The 23,680-nt window shown below is 38.3% G+C and overlaps 1 protein-coding gene and 1 pseudogene across 1 annotated transcript in view; one reads left to right on the forward strand and one right to left on the reverse strand.

Annotated features, from left to right (window-relative positions):
* The window catches only part of Slco5a1 (solute carrier organic anion transporter family member 5A1), a 141,605-nt gene that overhangs the window by 45,872 nt on the left and 72,053 nt on the right, over positions 1 to 23,680 (forward strand). The window contains exons 2-3 of the mRNA XM_027947116.2: positions 14,999 to 15,131; positions 20,602 to 20,819. Coding sequence (XP_027802917.1) covers positions 14,999 to 15,131; positions 20,602 to 20,819 — 351 coding nt within the window. The remainder of the gene's footprint in view (positions 1 to 14,998; positions 15,132 to 20,601; positions 20,820 to 23,680) is intronic.
* Positions 7,940 to 10,559, reverse strand: LOC114106058 (E3 ubiquitin-protein ligase RING2 pseudogene; annotated as a pseudogene).

Here is a 23,680-nt window from a genome sequence, read left to right on the forward strand (position 1 = left end):
AACCCTGGATTCTTTGAGGAGTGGTATTTGAGCAGAAATCTGGAAGAAGGGAGGGACTGAACCACATGGGCATCTGGGAGATCTTCCAAAGAGAAGAGCATGGAATTGGTCTGGGTTGGTCACCCAGACTCTCAATGAATCACACAGGTCAGAGCCCCATGGAGAGCAGGCCATCAAGTCTATGTACATGAAGGGGTGAGTGGGTCCTAAAGGAAAATGGAATTGCTTTTATGATAATAAGAAGGGGGTATAGAAACTGAAAGGAAGAAAGAAAAGATGTCCACCTCAGTTGAAGGTAGTGTTCTGTCACTGAATTAGACAGATGAACAAAGACAATGAATGAGAAAGGGGGATTGTTCAGGACAGCAGGGATGAGGTCTGCAGAGGGGCCTCTGACATGGTACTTTGGACTTTCAACTGAATTCCATTGAGTGGTACAGAAGAGAGGGAGGGAGATGGGAAAGCAAGTGCTCAGGAAACCCCAAGGACCTGCAGGGCCCTGACTTCCTATTCTAGATTTTGGGGCCTGCCCTCCATAGCACAGTGGAAATGACATTTCTAAATGCCACTGAATGGTTGGATAAGCTGGCACAGGGCTGCCAGCAGTCCTCACTATCCTCAGAGAAGAGGGATGGGAACCTGTACACAGCTACATGTGCATCAGGGTCCCAGGATGGAACTAGGATAGGGGCTAGGACTGTTACTTTCCTGGGTCTCTTTCCAGGTGCAACATCACTTGCAGGGCTGGGGATGTGGCTCAAGCCGTAGCGCGCTGTCCTGGCATGCGTGCGGCCCGAGTTTGATCCTCAGCACCACATACAAACAAAGATGTTGTGTCCGCCGAAAACTAAAAAAAAATAAGTATTAAAATTCTCTCTCTCAAAAAACAAACAAACAAACAAACAAAAAACAACAACAACAAAAAAGATCACTTGCAATTCCCTGGACACATCCTGCATACTTCCACACTTGTGAGCCTTTGCCTATGTGGGCTGCCCAGCCTCCACTGTCCTTTCCTTCATCCCTGGAGGATTATGTCAAAAGTCACATTGGTCACAAACCCATCGCTATCCCTCAGCTCCAACTAATTGCAATGAATTATTCCTCCCTCATGGGCCATGGCATGTTGTTAGTGTTGTGCATGTTCACTGAGCTTTAAACCATGATTAGTTTTATGTGTTTCTTCCCTGGAGGAAGGATCAGTTTTATTCGCCCCTGCAGTGCCCGCTCCTTGTGGCAGTGCTTTGTGTCACTGAGTATATAGACTGAAGACTGACTTCTGAGCTCTACTCAGCATTGAGGCTGGGAAGAAGGTGACTCTGCAGCCCTTCGTGATATTAGGATCTTTGCTATTTTTTTTGGGGGGGTGTTACTGGGGACTGAACTCGGGGCACTCTGTCACTGAGCCGCATTCCCAGCCCTATTTTGTGTTTTATTTAGAGACAGGGTCTCACTGAGTTGCTTAGTGTCTCACTTTTGCTGAGGCTGGCTTTGAACTCGTGATCCTCCTGCCTCAGCCTCCCTAGTTGCTGGGATTACAGGCGTGCACCACTGCGCCCAGCTTTTTGCTGGTTTTGATTGGACCCCTCTAATCACTATTAGGAGTCCTGGAATTATCTCTTGTGATTCGAGAGCATGAGTTTCTAGGTAGGTTGAGTTATCCAAAGTAGACGTAGGGTTCAGAAAGCTGTGCCCTAGGGTTGGAACTGACCCTGGGAATAACTTTGTTTAAGCTCATCTCCAGGCAGCCCAGTTGGACTTTTGTGATGGGGAAAGAGGAGCATCTTTGGATTCTGCCAAGAATAGATGTGGTGGCCTTGACAAGAGCTGAGGAGGCAGAGCAGAGTGCTTCAGGGGGCTGTCATGCCTCCTCTCTTGAGTAGCCATTGGGAAGGTCAGTCCACAGGACTCTTCCCAGGGCCAGGCTAGAGTGAATCAAGAGCTCTCTGGCTTGTCTCACTGTCAGTTGTTATTCATCAGAGGACGTGGATTCAGAACTCACATGTTCTCCTCTCTGCACAGTGTGAGCAAGTAATCGTGGATTCTAGTTAATCAGATACACCATGTACAAAGCAAGACTGGATCCCAGGGAGTATCAGCTCTGAGTTTCTCAGACTTCCAGCCAGAGCCCTGGCAGGCAGCTGGGTGGTGACTACAGAGACTGTGTGGAGATGGGCTCAGATCTGGTGTGATGCTGGGACCAGCTTCTTATCAGTTGTTACCAAAGTTGATCACAAATAAGAAAAATATAAGAGTAAGGACAAAAACTTTAAAAAAGAGAGAGAGATAATGTAAAAAGGATAATAAAAGGAAAGAGAAACCACATGAAAATAAAAATTATTTTTATTATTAGTTTTGGTGCTGGTGATTGAACCCAGGGGCACTTTACCACTGAGCTGCATGTACAGTCCTTTTCATTTTTTTAAATTTTGCAATAGGGTCTTGCTGAGTTGCTGAGGGTCTCACGGAATTGCTGAGGCTGGCCTCAAACTTGCCATCCTCTTGCCTCAGCCTCCAAGTTGTGCCACAACACTTGGCTCCAAAGATAATTTTTAATACTAAAAAATAAGGTAAAATTGGGGCTGGGGTTGTGGCTCAGCGGTAGAGCGCTTGCCTAGCACGGGCAGGACCCGGGTTCGATCCTCAGCACCACATAAAAATAAAGGCATTGTGTTGTGTCCATCTACACCTAAAAAATAAATATTAAAAAAGTGGTTAGTCTTTGTTAAAAAAAAAAAAAGGTAAAATTAAGGAGTATAACAAAAGTTTGAAGTTTTAAAGTCAAGAGAATTTATACAAATAAAAATTTAAGTTAATACAAAAAGGCCAAAAAAGTTTGCAAGCTTAGTTGAGAAATGAGAAATAGAGGAGAAACCATTTAAAATAAATTAAAAAAAAAACCTTAAATGTGAATTTTGAAAATTCAACTTTTTATGAAAACATGTTTTTAAAAAGATAGTTTATATTGTAAAAGGACAGGTTACACTAAAGTTTGCATGTAAAGGAGCAAATTAAAAATGAGATGGTAAATGGGATTAAAAATAGTAGTTAATGCACTTTAATGTGAAAAAGCAGCAGTGATTATAAAAATAGGGTGAAAAGTAATTTAAAAGGAGATGAAAATGGAAGTTCTGAAGGTAAAAGAGCTTGGAAACTGAGAAGTGCAAGGGACATGGGTAAGAAGCAGGCAAGGAGAAGAGTTTTTTTTGTGGGTCAGATTCCCCAAGAGCTGTCTCTCTGCTGAACCAGCCATGGTGTCCAAGGTGAAGGCCAGAGGAGAGCTGGTTGTCCCGTTGAAGATGGCCTTTTCGGTCCTTTTACCACCAGTGACTTATCTCCACTAAGTATATAGCAGAGTTTCATATGGGTTTGGAGCTGGGGGCCTCCATCCTTACACTGGAGCCTGGGTCTGCGCAGAGTAAGCAGGACAAAACCTTTAAGTGGGTTCATACCAACTTCAGAGGCATAATCTCAAACATGCATTTATGGTAGCAAAAAACAGCTTCCAAAGGGAATTATTTTTTTTTTCCAAGTGGGATTATTAAATGAGCATGACATAGCCACATGCTAACACACCTATAGCCATAACAAATATTTGAACGAATACTTACTGTCATAGGAAAGTGTGAGATATTTACATGAAAATTATTGTAGGATACTTGTTGCTGTATAATTCCAATTAATGGAAAAGTTCATATGATATAGGAGTAGTGCACAATATTTATTGCAGGTTAAATATCCTTTATCTGACATACTTTGGACTGGAAGTATTTTGTATTTTGAGCATTTTGGACTTCAGATTTTTGAATTAGGGATGCTCAACCTGTACTATGATTACTGTTATTATATGAGTGGTAGAGACTGTGGGTGATTTCTAGGAGATCTATTTTTTGTGTTCTTGGGAATCTGTTTATAATATAATTCAGGTTATATTTTGTAGGGTTTAGAAAAAAATCTTGAAGTATTTTTAAAAGGATAATAACAGGTATCAGTACATGCTTAACTTCAGAATGAGACATCATACTGACCCTTCTGTGAGGAAAGGATGGTCTTCCTGTTCTCTTTTCCTACTCCCATCTGTCTAACATAATAACTAACTCCTAGCTCAAAAATATTGACTCCAGGGAGGATAATTTGTTTTCAATTTTTTTTTCAGGAAGGATAATTTCTAAATTTATCTTTATTAAAAGATGATCAAAAGGTGCTCAGTATGTATTCTGTAAAATAATATATGCAGTCTATACAAAATTGATATACAATAATATTATTAGAGAATAAATAGGTAATCATTGAATATATAAAATATAAATTAATATTTCTTCAGTGTTTACTATGTGCTAAGAATTATATGTACATAATTCTGTGTGGGCTCCAGGACGTTAAGTGACTGTTGCCATTGCCCAGATATGGGGATTGGGGATCTAATAAAGCAGTTTGACTCCAGGGCCTTTTGCTCATATTCCCTGCACTACACTGACTTCAGTGCTGCCTGTGTCTGTATTTCTGCACCTAAGGTTTTGGGGAGATTCAGAAAAGTACAGTTCATGTTGCTTGCCCTTGAGATGTGTCTAGCCTAGTTGGGAAGAGAAAATAAGTGACACAGGGTATGTAGCAAAATACAGCCTGGTTCCCCAGCACCACCAAAAAAAAAAAAAAAAAAAAAAAAAAAAAATTAGAGTCTGGCACATGTCTGTAATCCCAGTGATTTGGGAGGCTGAGGCAGGAGGATTTTAAGTTTGAGGCCAGCCCCAGCAACTTAGCAAGGCCTTCAGCAACTTACTGAGATCCTCTCTCAGTATAAAGAAATGAAGAAACCTGGGGATGTGGTTGAGTGGTTAAGTGCCCCTGGGTTCAGTACCTGGTACCAAAAAAAAAAAAAAAAATGCAGATAATACTTGATGTGAGTTCTGAAGACAAACATTTCAGTGATCTGTATAGGTCAGGGGAGGCCTTATTAAAAAGCTGGGGTTTGAAGGATGGATAGCATAGCACATTTTGGGTCACTGAGCTAGCTGTAGGCCAAGCAATACAAAGAATTTTTATTTCTGGAAAGAAATAATATGGAATTGTTATGGTTTGGATTTGAGGCATCCCTCAAAAGCTGTTGCGTAAATGCAAAAATATTCAGAGGTGAAATGATTGGATTATGAGAGCTGTGACCTACTCAGTCCATCCTAGTTTGAATGGACTAACTGGGTGGTAACTATAGGTGGTGGAGTATGGTTGGAGGAGTTGGGTCACTGGCAACATGACCTGGAAACATTCATCTTCTCTGAGATTGCTCCCCCACCTCCTACCCTGCTTTCTAACCCCAACATAAATAGAGCTATGCTCCTCTGTCACACCCTTCTGCCATGTTGTTCTACCTCGTCTTGGGCCCACAGCAATCCAATTGGCTGATCATGAACTGAAATAGTGAGCCAGAAATAAAAAATTTTTCTCCTCTCAGTTGTTTTTCGAAAAAAAAATATTTCTTAGTTGTAGACAGACACAATACCTTTATTTATTTATCTTTATGGTGGTGCTGGGGATCAAACCCAGTGCCTCACCTGTGCTAGGCAAGTGCTCTCCTACTGAGCCACAACCCCAGCCCCCTTCTCTAAGTTGTTTTTATCAGATATTTTGGTCACAATGAGGAAAAGCTGACTAACACAAGAATGACCATGTTTCCAGCACTCAGAAAGTAGAGACTCCGGACAGGGTCAAGCCTGAAGTGAGACTACTAGAAGCCATTGACTTATTGACTGGGCAAATGAGATGTAAGAAAAGTCGGGAAAGAAATAATGCCCAAGGTTAAGGGAGGCCAGGTATGGCAGAGGGTCAGTGTCAACATGGGGAGGGGAAACTTGGATGAGCAGTAAAGTGATAGCAAGAGAAAAGAGTGAAGAATGAGATGACCTCGGTTCATTTGATATCTGTTATGGACTGATGTGTCCCCCCTAGAACTCATATGTTGAAGCCTGAACACCCAATGTGACTATAGATGGAGATAGGACCTTTAGGGAGGTCATTAAAATGAACTGAGGTCACAAAGATGGGGCTCTAATCTGATAGGATTGGTGTCCTTATAAGAAGAGGAGATGTAGAGCTCACTTTTTCTCCCTGGGAACACAGAGAAGAGGCCATGTGAGGGCACAACAAGATGGCGGCCATTGACAAGCCAGAAAGAGAGGCCTCGTGAGAAATGAACTCCGATTATGCCTTGATCTTGGACTTTTACCCTCCAGAACAGCAAGAAACAAAATGTTGTTTAGGCCACCTAGGCAGTGTGTTTTTGTTGTGGCAACCTAAGCAGACAAATACGGTTATCTAAGTCTGTGATGAATGGCAAGTGATGGGGCATTCCTTTGAAGTGGAACTTATAGGTCTTGCCAGGGTTGGGAGGAAGCAGATCCAGACAAAGGAGGAACCAGAGGCATCAGATAGGAAATAGGGGGCACAGTTACTTTTTGATGGTGATTTGTAGTCAATCCATAAACATTTACTGAATGCCTCCCATGCCCAAGCAGTAAATTGCATTAGGTAATATAAAATAGTTACAACAGACAGCTTATTCTTATATGGCCCTTATTACTAAATATACTAAATGCCAGATATTCCATATGCTCTTAAGTGTTAGCTTATTCAGTGCCTGTGATTATTCTGTGAGCAAGTACTTTTTCATCTCAGCTTCACAGATGAGGAAAACCAAGGCTCAGAGATGTTAAGCAACTTGCTAAAGACCGAAAATTTGAGCTGGGATTTGGAGACATGGTTTTGGAGGGTGTGCTTTAACCATTAGATGGTATTTTGTAGGATGTGGTTTTTGTTGTTGAGGACTAAGAGTTACTTGAAAACATAGGACACAAACATTTGAAAAGATAAGTAGAAGTAAAAAGCAGGTCATATTGAATTGCAAATAAATGGAACAATTCAGTGTCCTCTCAAAGGGGAGTGTGTGTCCTGATGGGGTCATATGAGATGATCCATAGGGGTGCGCAGGAAGAAAAGATTGGAACTTCAATTTATATTTATATTACTAGTTCATTGAATACTCCAAACTTTCAGTACAAGCTCTATGTCATGAGAGAAAACCAAGAATAGTATGTATAATCATCTTATGAGACATAGTCAAAAAACATGGAATTATCAAGTTCACTATGTGAAATAGGAATTGATGTCCACTGTTACTAGCCGAGATCTTAAGAAATGATGTACATCAAGGAGAGTTTTATCACTGACATCTATGATAGTAGAATGTTCACTGATTGTCTCAAGTCTATTTTCTGATGCTGTAACAAAATACTGGAGACCAGGTAGTTTATAAAGAATAGAGGATGATTTAGCTCATGGTTCTGGAGGCTGGAAAATCCAAGAGCATGGTGCTGTTGTGTAGGTGGCATCTGGTGAGTGCATTCTATTATTATTATTATTATTATTATTGCATAATTATACATAGCAGTTGGGCTCATTTTGACAAAATCATAACAGCAAGAAATTTGACTTCAATCCCAATTTCTCCATTTTACTTCCTCCCTTCCCCTTCCTATTCTCCTTCCTTTATTCCACTGATCTTCCTTTCATTCCTTTATTTATTTTTGATTGGTAGGTTCTATGTATGCATAAAAGTGAAATTTCCTTTGGTACATTTATATATGCATTGATTTTGTTAAATTCTTTCCATATTTCCTCCCCTTTCCCATCTGTTCTTCATCGCTCTTGTTCTCAGCCTTCCACTCTACCAATCTTCCCTATATATTTATGATATCCAATTCTCTCCACCCCAGCCACCTTCTTTCCCTTATTTTGCCCTAGCTTCCACATATAAGAGAAAACATTCAATTCTAATTTTCTGAGTCTGGCTTACTTCACTTAGCATGATGTTCTCCATTTCCATCCATTTACTGGCAAATGCCATTATTTCATTCCTCTTTTTTTTTTTCAATTAATAACCACAATGGGAATTTAGTTATTTAATGCAACCACTAATCTAACATGTCACCAATAAAATCTAAGCAGATTTATCACAAAACCAGGGTTATATTCATTGGACATGCATTAATAATCTATACAACTTAACATTACACCAGAAAAGGAATTTATAAAAGTTCTCTTAATTTTTGGTGGCTTTCAAATTTCATGGCACAATTACCAAAAAAACTGTAAAAACAGATTTCAAATATATTCAATAAAATGGTAAAAAATTGAATAAGCCTTTAAATTTTTATACTCAAGATTTAAAACATCAAGCTGGCCCCAATCTGTCAAAATTGACAGATAAATATTTACAATGACTAGACAGACTTTAGTTACATCGGTATTGGAGGTCTACTCCCTCCTCTCAAAACCCTTTGGGGTTAATTTCTCAATGAAAAACATGTCTTTGTAAATACTGTGGATAATATAAAATTTAAAACATACCTACAATCAGGACAGGAATGAAAATAACATATAAGTCAATATTTTTTCTGACCTGTTAGCATAAAGCCTTCTGGCTCCTAGTCAACACTGTCCCGTAATATAAAACTAGTAAGAGTAGAATAACTTCACCCTGTTGTAGTGGCTGACATTCTTCTACAGAATTACCTTTCACTATTTATCAAAGCAGGGCTTAAGCTCCATTAATCTGCTTCTACAGAGTATAATTAGCAGAGCACCAAATTTATACACTGGTATAGCAACTTAAAATGCTAAGCACACTTTTCAAACAGAAGCAAACCTATTTTTTCCATGTACCACATTGTTCTCAAAACTTATGTGGCTACCAATAAGAAAAGAATTAGGGAAGCTTTGAACATATCTGGTACTTTTCATCAAGGCTAAAGTGCAAAATATCTCCATATTTATGATATTTTAATAGGGTAAAAAAACATCAAACACATAATAAAGGAACTAAAGTGACAGTAGGAACTAATACAAAAAGCTTAAATAAACAATTGAGGACTACGTATTACTATCAATTTAATTTTTCTTTCTTCAGTGAAATATGTCAATGACCCATGTGCTCATAGAACTTAAGGTTTTGATTCTCTTCCCCAAGACCAGAACATCTAAACTTACAGGGAGGAAAAAAGGAAAAAAAAAATAACATTGCATGACAATGGACACCAAGTTCATAAAGAACCTCTTTTAAAAACGAGATATTATGGAAGAAAATACCATGAAAATAATAATCCTATGAGAATTGTTTTTAAGCACAGTAAGTTTGAGCCTCAGTCTTCATGAAGATACTACAGTTTATATAGAAAACTATAAATATACACAAGGGAAAAAAGTCAGAATACATATTAACAATCTGTAGGCCTAAAAAACTTTTGAGGGGAGACGGAAAGGGACGGCCAACTGAATCTTCACTTAAGAATACAGAACTATGAAAAATTCCCAGGTCAAAGGTGCTCCCAATGGAACCATACTTTGTGAAAGCACACAACTTAGATATATTCTTCAAAGGAAAGCAAAAGTACTGAATAACTATAGTCCCTTCCAAAAAGTAAATCTTAAATTAAGGGGAAATGATTCTAAAAGTGTAAACGAGTCTGGCTCAGAAAGAAAAATTGAACAACATATCCAAGATCTGTCCATAAAAGTAATGATGGTACATCTTTAATATTAAAGAAACAGGCTATAAAAAAGTTCAGTCTCAAAATTGGTTTTTAAAAGCTCATTTGTGCTCCTTGGTGGGTGCGTAATAAAGTTCCATGGGTTTATTCACTTTCCAGTACTTCTCACTGACCAATTCCAAAGAAAAAGAGCCATTTAATACAGTGAACTGGCCACTTGCTGTTGCTATATAAATGGTATACTGATTCTCACTGGCTGTGTCAAGGTTCATCTGGTTTGATTCTCCCTTGCTTCGAAGTTCTTCTAAAGCTAATCTCACAGCCAGATACTTGGATAAGTGATCAACAGTGGCATTACCTGAAGTCTTTATATATCTTGTCTGTGCACTGTCATCTTTTTCCATAAGTGTGGGATGAGGCCTGAATACTAATTCAATTTCACTAGCACCATCCATTACTGGATCAATTGCCACTGTTGCATTGTTATTATCAAGTTCAAGCCCAGAATCATCAGATATTTTGGTCCGTTTGTTACTAGGGCCTGCTTCCTGATTGCTATGTGTGGATGCATTACTACAATGTGAACTGTCACCATTATCTTCTGCTCCACTGCCATTTTCAATCTGCTGTTTCTTGCCTCGCTGTAATCTGTTCATGGCCTGTATCTTCAGTCCTTCCTCAATGCTGTGACTGAGTGCCTGTTGATTATTGTGCTTGTTGATCCTGGCTAATACTCTCTCTTGATGAGCTTCATACTCATCGCGACTTGGATAAATTTTGCTGATGAGCGCATCAAAGTTTGGATCTGGCCTGAGTGATCTTTTGGAAACTAGCTTTTTCCGACAAGTAGGACATTCTTTGTTGCCACTTCTAAGGGCTGTGATAATACAATCTGCACAAAAACGATGGAAACACTCCTTTGTAGTCATGGTGTTCTTCAACATATCCAAACAAATTGGGCACATTAATTCACTGTGTAGACTTCTAGGTGAAACCACAATCTCCAGGCCATCTGTTATTGCCTCCGGCTCCTACCCCAGCCCGGAGCTCCGCTGGCCGCGGCGGGAGCGAGACTCAGGTATCAGCCGCCGCGGCCGCCGGCGCCGCCGCACAATATCTCATTCCTCTTTATGGTTGAGTAAAACTCAATTGTGTATATGTACCACGTTTTCTTGATGCATTCATCTTGATGGACATCTGGGCTGATTCCATAATTTGGCTATTGTGAATTGTGCTGCTATAAATATTGTATTGCTATAGTACGCTCATTTTAGTTCTTTCAGATAAATACCAATCAGTGGGATAGCTGGTCATGTGGTGATTCTATTCCTAATTTTATTTTAGGAATTGGTGAGAACACTCTTGTTGCATTATAACATGGTGAAGAGTGAAGAGTATCATACAGAGAGGCAGAGCAGGAGAGAGGTGGTAGGAAGAGAACACTCACTTCTAAAACTCCCACATTAACCATTAATCCATGAATGGATTAATCCACTTCTGAGGGCAGAGCCCTCATGACCCAACCTTGCAAATGCTTCCAAATACCTAATGTCTCAATACTGCCACACTGGGACCAAGCTTCCACATAAACTTTTGGAGGATATAGTCACTCATAGCATAAACTCAATGGGAGAAATAAGTACTGAGTACTGAGTCAATCTGGGTTGTGTGCCTCCTATACCATCTGGGAACTAGAGACACAGCAGTGAACACTGGCAAGAATCCTTGCTCTTGAGGAGCTTATATTCCAGATGGGGAGCACAGATGATAAACAAGATGAAAAAGGAAATACATAGTGTGTTAGGTGGTAATATATGCTAAGAAGAAAATTGAAGCAGGGAAAGGGATGGGAAGAATTGGGGAAAGAGTTTTCAGTTTATGGTTAGGGTAGCCAAATAAGACCTCAGCAAAGGAAATGATTGTGTAACTAGCTGGAGGAAGTAAGGAAATGAACCATGTGGCTGTGGGGGAGGAGCATCCACTACACACACATTCATGTGTGTGTGCACACCCACAGAGCAAGTGGTAAGGCCCTCAGGTGAGGATATTCCTGGAAGATTGAAGATGAATGAGCAAGAAGGTCAGTAAGACAGGAGCCCAAGAAACAAGGAGAATGACAGTTAATAATCTGTGAGACAGTGGGGAGGCCATGCAAATAAATGTGTGGGTAGGTCCTGGTAACCATGCAAGGACTTTGGTTTTTACTGTGAATGAGATGGGAAGCCATCAAAGGGTGTAAGCAAGGAAGAACCAACATCCGGCTCATGTTTCTGGAGGATTATTAAGGCTGCTGTGTTGAGAATATACAGTGCAGAAGTTAAGGGAAGAAACAGGGATACCAGTTGGAAAGCCTAGAGCAATTTCCCAAATGAGCAATGATGGTGGCTTGGATCAGAGTGTTAGAAATAGAGGTGAAGAGGAGTTGGATACTGGATATGATTGGGTGGTAGAACCAACAGGATTTTCTGATGATTAGTTGTGAACTGTGTGAGTGACACTAATAGTACACACCTTATTTGTACAGAAAATAAATCCATTGGGGGATAAGTGCTTAAAACCTTTTACTTATTCTATTTTATTGGTTCTTTTTAGTTATACATGACAGTAGAATTCATTTTGATATAATTATACAAGCATGGAATGCATCTTATTCTAATTAGGACCCTATTCTTATGGATGTGCATGATGGTGGGATTCACTATGGTATATTTATATGTATGTAGGAAAATTATTTTGGATTCATTCCACTAGGGATCTGTGATGAAGTTTGTAAGCCCCTGGAATAACAGTATATAGCCTACAGGGATTCAGAGAAGAGAGAAACATTCAGGGGAGGACAACATGGCTGGGCTCAGGCCTTGATGGTCAGGATGCAGACAGGTAGCAAGGCCCAGGGAAGGGTGTGTTGAGGTCTTACCCTGAATACAGGCTTCTGATTTTAAGATGGGAACACTCGAAAGAGGCTGGTCTGTTTGTCATACCCCTGAACTCCAGGAAGAGCAGTTTAGACCCTTCTCTTTAGTTTGTGGGCAGTGAGGGGAAGTTTTTGACAGGGAGGGTATGTGAAATGAATTTGCCTCAACATTGTCTCCTAAAGCTTTCTCTGAGTACCATTTGTAAATCCATCAATAAATGTTAACTCATCGGCCAGAAAGGCTTAATTTCTTACCAGAAAATGATTTGCTTACTAACTGGAGCTGGGTTAAAAGAATGTGTCCGGGGCGGGGTTGTAGCTCAGTGGTAGAGCACTTGCCTAGTATGTGTGAGGCACTGGGTTCGATTCTCAGCACCACATATAAATCAATAAAATGAAGGTCCATCAACAACTAAAAAAAATATTTTTAAAAGAAGGCATGGATGTGTGTTTGTGCAATTCTGTTGATCTTCAAGTGCTTGTTACATAATAAAATTAAATTTCTGATTACATTGTTAACTTTGAAAAAGCTTTACATTTTACAAAGTAGCTGAAGGTGTTTTGGTGAGTGTTATTGAATAAATTTTCTTCTCACTGGACGATTGCAGGGGCTTGCTAGTACACATGCTTACACAGTCTTGCTTACCACTCCAAGATTTGCACTCAAATGCCGTAGGCATAAACAGTATTGTGGAAGTACCCTTTTCCCTGTGTGTGTTTGTAAGACAGCCTCTTTCATGCCACAAGAATTATTTGGGGAGGATGATTCGTGTCACATTTTGGCCTCATTACAGTTTTAAGTTGTAAATGGTGCTGGCAGGCCTGGAGGTGTAAACATAAATTTGATCTTCCTATGCATATGGGAATACCTGCACCTGAAAAAGTACTTTCTATTCTTGAGTTACAGTTTAGGTTATGAACGAAGAGATTAATAAAATTAACAAAATTCTAGTTTCATTTATTACAAACATGCTTCCAAAAGAGCACCAGATACTTGTGGGTGTGCCTCCCTTCTCCATTTCCAATACAGATGGGGGAGTCTGAGAACCTAATGTCTTACGGTTACCAGCAGATGATTCTGTAAAATAAACACTGTGCCTTCTCTTTTGTAATGGTGTGAAAAGTGAGAGAGCAGGTGTTAAATTACTGTCTTGTCTGTAGTTATAAGTAACAGGAGGTACAAGATTACTTAAAGTTGATTTAGAGGTGGATGATAAAGTGGGGTGAAATCATTCTGATTATCCCAATTTGCCTTCTGGTAAATATATAGCTATTTAAAGGATATGGCAGAACTTTCTTATTTGTTCAGCAGTTAAAAATGCATGATGGCAATGGAAATGAGAAACACTTAACACCTGATTTTGTTATCATACCTTGCACACAGCAGTGCCTTAAAACTGTTTTATGGATATTCCCCTAAATAACTGTGTTTGAGCAGAAGGAAAAAAAATGAGCGTGTAGTGTGGCTATATTTTTCTATGACTCTCAAGGAATTCCCTATCTTATCTCAAATTTATAAAATTGGCATTTTCCTTTAAAAAATTTTTAAGTGTAACTTAATTTTTAAAAATTGTCATATATATATATATATATATATATATATTTTTTCCCCTGTGGTGCTGGGGATTGAATCCAGGGCCTTGTACATGCGAGGCAAGCACTCTACCAACTGAGCTATATCGCCAGCCTCAAGATTGGCATTTTAGAATATTAAATTACACAAGTGAAAATAGGCATATAAAAAATAAACTAATTCTAATTAATGACCTGCTGTTGTTTGCTATATGCTCATTTTGATCACACACACACACACACACACACGTGCATATACTTTTTATTGTTGTTGATAAAATACCAAATTTCTGATCCACTGGCAGTAAGATAAATACCCACCAGACTCCTTGGACATGTGTTTAAAAGTATTATCTTCTAGTCCATCTGTGGTCAGTGCTTTCCATTCGGACCTCCTGACCCAGGCCATGTAGAAGGACTTATTCTTATGTAAGATTCCTCAATTAACAATAAACCAAATGCGTTTCAAGGTCTTTTTTGATTTTACAATGGTGGCTCAAAAACATTATCAATTGGAAGGTACTTGAACAGCTTCCCCAATTCAACCTAGCTTTCTAAGTTCCTTCTTCATCCTGTTAAGACAAGTGATACTACTTTTTTCCCCTTTTATCTTGAAACTTTTTTTTTTAACTTCGTCTTGGTTATTCAGTGACTGCCTCATTTGCCTCCTTAACTAGCCTGGGTCTCTAAATTCGAATTTAGTGGTTTGGAGGTGAGACCAGAACGTTTATATTAAACAAACAAAGCACAAGCAACCTGAAAGCATTCCAGGTGATTCTGACTCTCTAAGAGGACCACAGGTAATAGTGAGATAAAGCACACAGTTTGAAACCCTAATGTCAATGTAGACATTTTGGAAGTTGTTCACTGGATTTAACTGTGATGTATCTGCAGTATATTTTGGACATCAGAGAACTTTTAGCACTTCAATGAAATGTTGCTATATTTCTTATTTCCCTTTCTGTCTTCTCAGCCATCATGTATGTCATGGGAGCACTTGGCCCTGCAGTGGGATATTTATTAGGTGGACTTCTTATTGGTTTTTATGTTGATCCCAGAAATCCTGTTCACCTTGACCAGAATGACCCTCGTTTCATTGGAAACTGGTAAGATTGTTTTCTAAATTTTGTATTTCACTTTTTACTAATGATTTAGTCATAAAAACTCTTGTATTTAAATTTCCCTACTGAAGAGATGAAAAATATAGCCTAAGTCACCTGACAGTAGATGGTAGACAGAATGATAACTCCCCAAAGAAAGCCATTTCCTAATCCCCAGAACCGTGAATATATTACATTATGTGGCAGAAGGTACCTTGTCAAGGTGATCAAGTTCAGAATCTTAAAATGAGGAGATTATTTTCAGTGTTCTGGGTGTGCCCATTATTAATTAAAGGAAAGAGGGAGGCAATAGGAGCAAAGTCAGAGAAGGAGAGAAGATGACTGAAGTAGAGGTTGAAGTGATGTACTTTGGATTGAGAAAGGTTTTGTGAGCCAAAGAAAGCAGGTAGATTCCAGAAGCTAGAAGGGTAAGTAAATAGGTTCTTCTTTAGCTAGAACCTTTAGAAGGAATAAAATCCTACCAATGCCCCTATAGACTTCTGACCTCCAGAACCATGAGATAATCCACCTGGGTTTTTCGATCCACTAAGTGTGTGGTTACTTGTTATAGCAGCAACAGGAAACTAATACAGACACTTCAGTGACATTCTCCTGCATTCTCCAGGATTGGGCTGTTTCCTTTACAGCAGAGTGTACGAGCAGGGCTGCTGTGGCTGGGAAGGGACTTTACTGTTTAGTTGTATCTTTCATTATCTTTTCTGTGCCTTTGAAAAATGACTTCTTCTATGCTTCCTCATTGTATTTATATTTTTGTTTTATAACCCTTCCACACTGCCCAGAATTTCAGGGCAGTGAAATTGCTTCTGTGCTCATCAAATCTTTTCTCTTTGGTGGTATTTGGTTTCCTTATATATCCTGGAGATTTAGCTGTTTTCTCACCAGGTGGACCTTCTTCTGTCCTGCTCAGGAGGAGAGCTTCAACTTTGAGTGTTCTGTGATTTATCTAAATGACCAGGGTTATGTTTGAGTTCTTCACAGTCCTTCATTTGGACATAATCAGTTATTTCTTTGTAATTACAAAAGCACTGACTGAAAATATTGGTGTCCTGAATTTATTTCACATGGGTTACAAATAGGTACACATCGATAAGAAATTTTTATTTTATGGCAAAGAGAATACTGCATTATTAGAAATTATCTGTCAACAAATTACTTTCAAAAGAGTTGTATACTTTTTCTCTCTCTGTTTCATTATAGAATAATAGCTCATAACTCTGAGATTGGTGGGAATAATGTTTACCACTATTTTCAAAGAAGTTAACAAATATCAATTTCTATGCTGCTTCTAATTTCACTAGTAATCCTCAATGAAACTGCAAGTGCTAAGATACAGACAAACTTGGCCTGCTAGAATGTTTCAAATCATAGAGAGAGGAGTTCCCCTGACATTGAAAGGAACATCACACAGGGCTTTTAAGTTTTTGACTGAAAGTGAAAATTTTGATTTTGGCTGTTTTCTTTGCAGTTGTGAAATAAATCAGAGTAGGGATTTTTTTTATTGTTATAAAACTAGATTGTTAAAATATACATATGAATATCCAATGTATAATCTGTGTTCTATTTAGATGTCCTAAGAAGGGCTTGGTGATAAGGAAACAGTGAGAGGGAAAGACGAGGACCACCAACTCAGGGGCAGAAGGAGGGACAGCAGGGGCTTCAGTCATACTAGTGCTTTATGCTGTCAATTAAAAGTTTTCTAGGAGACGTTTAGTCCAGAGGGAGCAGATTGGAGTGACTTGAAGATCTGAAAGGCGTACTCGCCTGGATTGAAATCCTGTGTACACTTGAGGGACCTTAACTGTCCTGCCAAATATGTCCAGGATTCAGGAGGAGAACTTCAACTTTGAATGAGGCGAAGCTATGTCATCTTGAGGAAGTTACTTCTTTTTACTTCTTTGTGCCTCATTTTTTTTTTAATTCATAAAAGGAGATAGTTACAGTACCTACTTCATAGGGTTGTGAGGAACAAATGAGTTTGTACATGGAGGGCTCTTAATGGTTCCTGCCCTGGGCACCCCATATGTGCTAGATATTCAGTCCTTAAATCAATTTTCAAGCAATTATATCATTTCAATGGCTCAATATTAGTTATGTAAATGATAAAGATTGCTGGGGTTGTGGCTCAGAGGTAGAGCTCTCGCCTAGCATGTGGAGGCACTGGGTTGAATCCTTAGCGCCGCATAAATAAAGATATTGTGCCCACATATAACTAAAAAATAAATATTTAGAAAATGATAAAGATTATCAACTTAGAACTATATAATAAGGATCTACTTGAAAATGAATTTGAATTTTTTAAGTTGTGTAATCCTGTTTGAAACAGACTTCTATTTTGAATAAAGTCGTAGTTGTTTGGCACAATGCTTAGCAGCAACAATAGGTTTTTAATAAATATATAAAAATAAGTAAAGATCCACCAACAACTAATAATAAAATATTTAAAAGAAAGAGTGAGGGAAGGAGTGAATGAAGGAATAATACTGATATTTATTGGTTATTTACTGTGTATCAAGCATTATACCAAGCGCTTAGCAAATATATGTAGTCACTAATATTATGCCCATTTTGCAGGTGACAAAATGGATGCTCACAGATTTGAATTATTTGTTCTAACTTCAGAATTAGAGAGTGTTGGGATAAGAAACTGATTCTAGGACAGAGCTTTCAGCCAATCCACTGGTGACTCCCGTTAGTGAATGGACTGTGTAATGCTTTATGAAAGGGATTTAGACACCCTGGCCTTTCAATATCAGCTATTATTGATGTGACGTTCCCATATATATGACACACACTATCTTGTCCTACTCAACTTTTCTCAGTGTCCTCTTTAGTGATGTCGTTAGTGTCCATCATTATATCATGTGTCATACTGATGTTTCTGGAGACTGTTGAAGAATGTGGGCTGGTTTGCTCTGCTTCAGTATGACCTCAGACTTTTATGTCATTTTTATTTGTTTGCTATGATTCTTCCCCTTCTGTTATATGCTCTCAGTTTGGGCTATTCAGAGTGAAGCTTCACTGTTTGCATGTATTTTTAGATCAATGACTGGGAGGGAGTGGGCAGTAAGACTGAGTACAGATCCACATGAATACAAAACCAAACCAAACTAGCCACCATGAATTGGTTGCTGGTTTGGAAGGAGGCATTAAATATATAAATATATATATTTAGTTGTTGATGGACTTTTATTTTATTCATTTATTTATATATGGTGCTGAGAATCGAACCTAGTGCCTCACACATTCTAGGCAAGTGCTCTACCACTGAGCCACAACCCTAGCTCTGGAAGCAGGCATTTTGTTAGTTCCATCATATACCTTATTTAAATATACCTCTTATTTAAATTTTAGGACTCCCCAAACCACTTATTACCCTAGAGCTTAGCATGCATAAGGCCCTGAGAAAAGCAAAGAAATTTCCCCAAGATTTCATAGTTAGTAATTGATAAAAATGGAAACCCAGGTCTGTCTGAAACCAAAGCTCATAAACTGTGGCCTCTGCTCCTCTGCCTGCCATCTCGTGTAGAGAGCTTGAGAGGCCTAGTGATCAAAGGGGTTTAGGGAACTTCAATGTGGAGTTTGTGGAGACACATTCCAGAAGGGTAAATGTAAAAGGTGAGGTGCTGGTTGGCAAGGGCCTCTAAGTGGCCAAGTGTTCAGAGGCCAGATGTTGTCATAGCTATGTTCCCTTAAGACAAATGACCTTCTTTTTTTAAAAAACCTCTCTCTTTCAATATAGTTATTTAACAATTTTTTGAGTAACTAATCTGTGTCAGGCACTAGGTTGGTGATAATATTCTGAGTAATTGAGATTGCTAGAAGTCTGTTCTGAGCCATCTTCTCAAAATTAAATCTTTTTCTGATCATCTTAAAATTTTTATTTGATTTTGGGGGTGGGTATTAGGGATTGAACTCAGGGGCACTCAACCACTGAGCCACATCCCCAGCCCTATTTTGTATTTTATTTAGAGACAGAGTCTCACTGTGTTGCTCAGTGCTTCACCATTGCTAAGGCTGGCTTTGAACTTGTTATCCTTCTGCCTCAGTCTCCTGAGTTGCTGGGATTACAGGCTTGTGCCACTGCACCTGGCTTGATATACTTTTAAATTTGAAACTAATACACTGGATTAATAACAGATTCTAGCATTCTCCCAACTAATGACCTTTGCCAACTGATAATAGCTCTTTAATAGAAACTTCTTTAAAAGATGAGTTTCACCTTGCAATTAATCTGTATTTTTACTGGGTTGAACACATCATTAGTGCTTAGAATCCTGCTTGCATTTTGATAGGTACATGTTAAAACAGAGGACAAGGTCTGAGAATTTATAAACTTGGAAGCTTTAAGAGCAGAGTTTAGAGTGGAGGAATTCTGGTTAGAGGTGGCAACCCTGTTAGGTAGGACCAGGGACTTTTGCTTGCTAAGGAAAGACTGAAGGGGACTGAGAAATTGTCCCTTGGGGAATTGTGCAGGTAAGAAACCCCAGGTGGTAACACTTGGTTCTAATACAGGACTAGAATTTGGGTTTTATACATGGAATGCCTCATGAACTCTCTGCAATGTGGCAACTTCAGATGAATTTCTAGATGGAATTCTATGTAGCTCAAGTTCAATATCTCCTGGGAAATTTTCTGGCACACATTTATTTTCCCTCTCTGCACTTTTATAGGATTCATAATCTAAACCTTATGATGAACACTAAATTGTATGCATTCTTGCATATCTTGGAGATTCTTATATTTTTGGCTTGCTTATACCTAAGTTGTAAGTTCTTCAAGAAAAGGATCAAGTCTACATGATTTGGTGGCCCTCATGCTTGGCTAAATGTTATGTGGAGCAGCTAAGTGGGGTTTAATACATTCTTAAGTACTGCAGAAAATATTTGAATACCATCAGCAATTTAAAATACCCTTGTGTCTTGGGCTGTGGGAGGGGGGGTAGTTCAGTGTTAGAGTGAGTATGAGTACTTAGCATGCACAGGGCCCTGGGTTTGCTTCCTAGTACCAAACAGGCAAAAAATACATTTAGAACAAGTTATTAATGCTTTTCTGCTAAGGTCTACAAAATATGCAATAGAGTGTCTATAATTTTTCTATTAAATTTATGATTTAGTGTTTTATTTTAAAATACACATTTTATCAGGACTAACAATGTTGGCAGAACTAACACATGGCTGCACAAAAATACTTAAATTGAGTGAAATTCCAACCAGGCTGTTGATGATAGTATTTATTTATATTATACTATTGTAATTATTGGGTGGAGTTCCCATATACCACAGAAAGGGAAAATCCCTTTATTTCTTCAGTTTGTCCAATTTTTTTATTGCTTTACAATTGATGAAGGTAAATGAAAAATTTCTGGAGAATTTTTATCACCACAAACTTCTACTTTGGTAACTTATTCTCATGAAGCAAAACCCATAAATGCTATTCACATTTCCCAATTTTTTAGGTGGAGTGGATTCCTCCTTTGTGCCATTGCAATGTTTCTTGTGATATTCCCAATGTTTACTTTTCCAAAAAAGCTTCCACCTCGGCACAAGAAAAAGAAAAAGAAAAAATATTCTGTTGATGTTGCTAGCGATGATGATGTTATGAAGGAGAAATCAAACAATAGTGAACAAGTGGACAAAAAAGTGTCTTCAATGGGATTTGGAAAGAATGTCAGAGGTAAAGTATATCTTTTGAATAAATACATGCATGGTATTTCAGATCAGTGCTCCTCAAAGTGTGGTCCCAGTACGGCCCACAGTATCTGTTTCTGGCCTGTGGCCAGTTAAGTATTGAAATGAAGAGAAAGAGATGCAAAATGTTTTTAGAAATTTGGCAAGATAATTTTACGTCTGTTGCATCTAATAATACTTAAACAGTTGGGCTTATGTGTTGCATTTTAAAAAGATCAATTTTATAATAATTTATCATGAATGCATATTGCAAAAGTATCTGTAGATGACAGATTGGAAATAGTGATAATGGAAAGGTTCTTTCTCTCAGATAGCTTGAGAAGCACTGATTTAGTTCATAAAGATACAGATGTTTAGATGTACCATTTACCGTAAGTAGAGATGTCTGCTTTTTAAAATACTGAATGCACTGTGAAATAGATGGTCTGTTTCAGGGGAATGGTAGTTTGGTAATGTGGCCTGATTCTTACCTAAGAATAAGATCCAGCACTAAAAAGGACTCTCATTCCAAAATGGCTCTGTCAAATGTCCAATCCTTGGAGAAGGATAGCTGGGCCTCCAAACCCAGTGAAAAACCATCCAGAAATTTTCAGTGATGGAAAAAATCACTGATCTGGGTTTTTTTTGTTGTTGTTGTTTGTTTTTTTATTTTAATTTTTATTTCTTTTAAAATAATGAGTTAATAAAAGTTAAATTAGCCAATCTAAAACCTAATCAATTCAAATTGGTACTAACCAGGCAATCTTTGCTCAGTATTTAATGTATCTGTTGAAGGGTAGTGAGTCCCTTTAATCCAAGAAACCTATGATGTTACCCTTCCATTCATTTTGGCCTATTTTCTGAATTAATTTTTTTGTATAACTTATAAAGCATAATATTTAACAAGTGTGTATGTTAGTAAGATTGATAAAATTTACCTAGGCTTCTATCATTTCCTTTTTACTATGTATTCAGTAAGACTGAAGAGGAAACTTTCAGGCATAGAACAAAGTTACTAATTTATTGTAGACCTGTCCATGCAGGCCAAGAGGAATGATGGTTAGATTGGACCATTTTTAAAAGACTGTTTATTTGCTGAAAATAAGTCAAGTGACATTTCATTGAAAAAGCTTCTTGCTGGTTAATTTTTAATTTGGCCCTCTCCCTCCCCATTCTGTGACAGTACTTTTGGAACTGCCAAAATGTCCTCTTATACTCTAATCACATAAAGCATTCTCTGGATGTTAGTAGGGTCTGAGCTCTTTCCGTGTAGACCAGCCCACGATTTTTCATGGATGTATCATGGACCATTATGGCTACTCTCACAGGCATTTTTTTGTTTGTTTGTTTAAACAACTTAATTGATAACAAAGTTGATGTTAAAGAATTTAAAACATGACAAATGTCTCTAGAATCTTAATTTATTGAGAATATAAAGTAGACTCAAGGGAGACATAAAGGCATAGGTAAGATAAAATGGTATGCTTTGTAGTTTAGGAGTAGATGACTCGAATGTGAAAATATATGAATGGATTGTGGAAAAAAGGTATTTGATGTCAGATATCAAAAGTGTCAATGGGGTGGAAACTCTTTTGGAGGATGCACTTTAGACAAGGAAGTCTTAACTAAATGGCAGTAAACACTCAGCTCTTGGATGAGGCGATTTTGAGGTGTTTTTTATATCCTTCAAGGCTGCTCACTTCTCAAGCACCATGGCCACCTCATTCCCTGCCTGGCGCTCCCTGAACCTCCCCAACCAATCACTTGGCATTGAATCCTTGTCTGGGAGCATGTTTCTGCAGGACCCATATTTAGATACACAGGGTCAACAATGGTGAAAAGACCTCACAGAATTCAGAAGTGATTTTTGGAAATTTAATCTGTATGGTGCTTCTTTTTTGGGGGGGGGCAGCTTCTTGTCCTGCTAGTGATTCTTGTTCTAGTCTTTTCTACACTGAATTTGATGGTTCAGGATATTTTCTGATACAGGAGAGAATAAGAGAAGTCTTTGAACGGTAATGGCTTTCTGGTTTGTAAAATCAGTTTCTAGTTAGTATTTCTGGTAAATTCTCCTTTTCACCCTGACCCTGGATTATGATGATAGATTCCTCTTGGCTAAAATTCCTGGTTGGGACTCAGAGCTGATCTATTTTATTACTTCCGTCTGTGCTGGATTCTCTAATCAGATCTAGACTGGAACTTCAATAGTCATTTTATCTCATTAGAAAGAAATACTGCTTTAATGAGGTTATGCTGAAAATCTTTTGCTAACAATGCTTCAAACATACTGACGATTTTGGAATATTCAATTTACATTATTTAAAATTAATTCATGTTTATCTTGTACACATTGATTTCTTTTAGAGTATGGAATGCATATCATCCTCAAGTAACAGTCTAATATTGAATCTGACTTTTAAAAGGACAAAGTAAATCCTTGGGGATTATTCCACTATTGATATAATTTGTATTACATGGCTGAGATTCATAATGAAGATCTTACATTAAAGAATGATTGCTAAGTTTCATTTTGAGTTCAATCTGAGTTTGAGTTTCAGATCCTCTTTTTCCTTCTGTTTCTGGAACAGAGCTTCTTTTGGTCTTCATGTTTTTTTGTGATATTTGGACATCAATTCAAACTATTTTAAAGAGGATGTGGAACCATAGCTGGGTTAGTGACATACACTTCTGTAAGAAGAAAATTATTTGGGCTATACAGAATGATGCCTTTGTCTTTTTGCTTGTTCTATTTTGGGATCTTGCTGTGCAACCCAGGCTGACCTCAAACTTCCTGGACTCCATCGATCCTCCTGCCTCAGCCTCCCAAGTAGTTGGGATGACAGTCGTGAACCACCATGTCCTGCTAGG

Source organism: Marmota flaviventris, chromosome 15 (genome assembly GCF_047511675.1).
Source record: "Marmota flaviventris isolate mMarFla1 chromosome 15, mMarFla1.hap1, whole genome shotgun sequence".
NCBI lineage: Eukaryota > Metazoa > Chordata > Mammalia > Rodentia > Sciuridae > Marmota > Marmota flaviventris.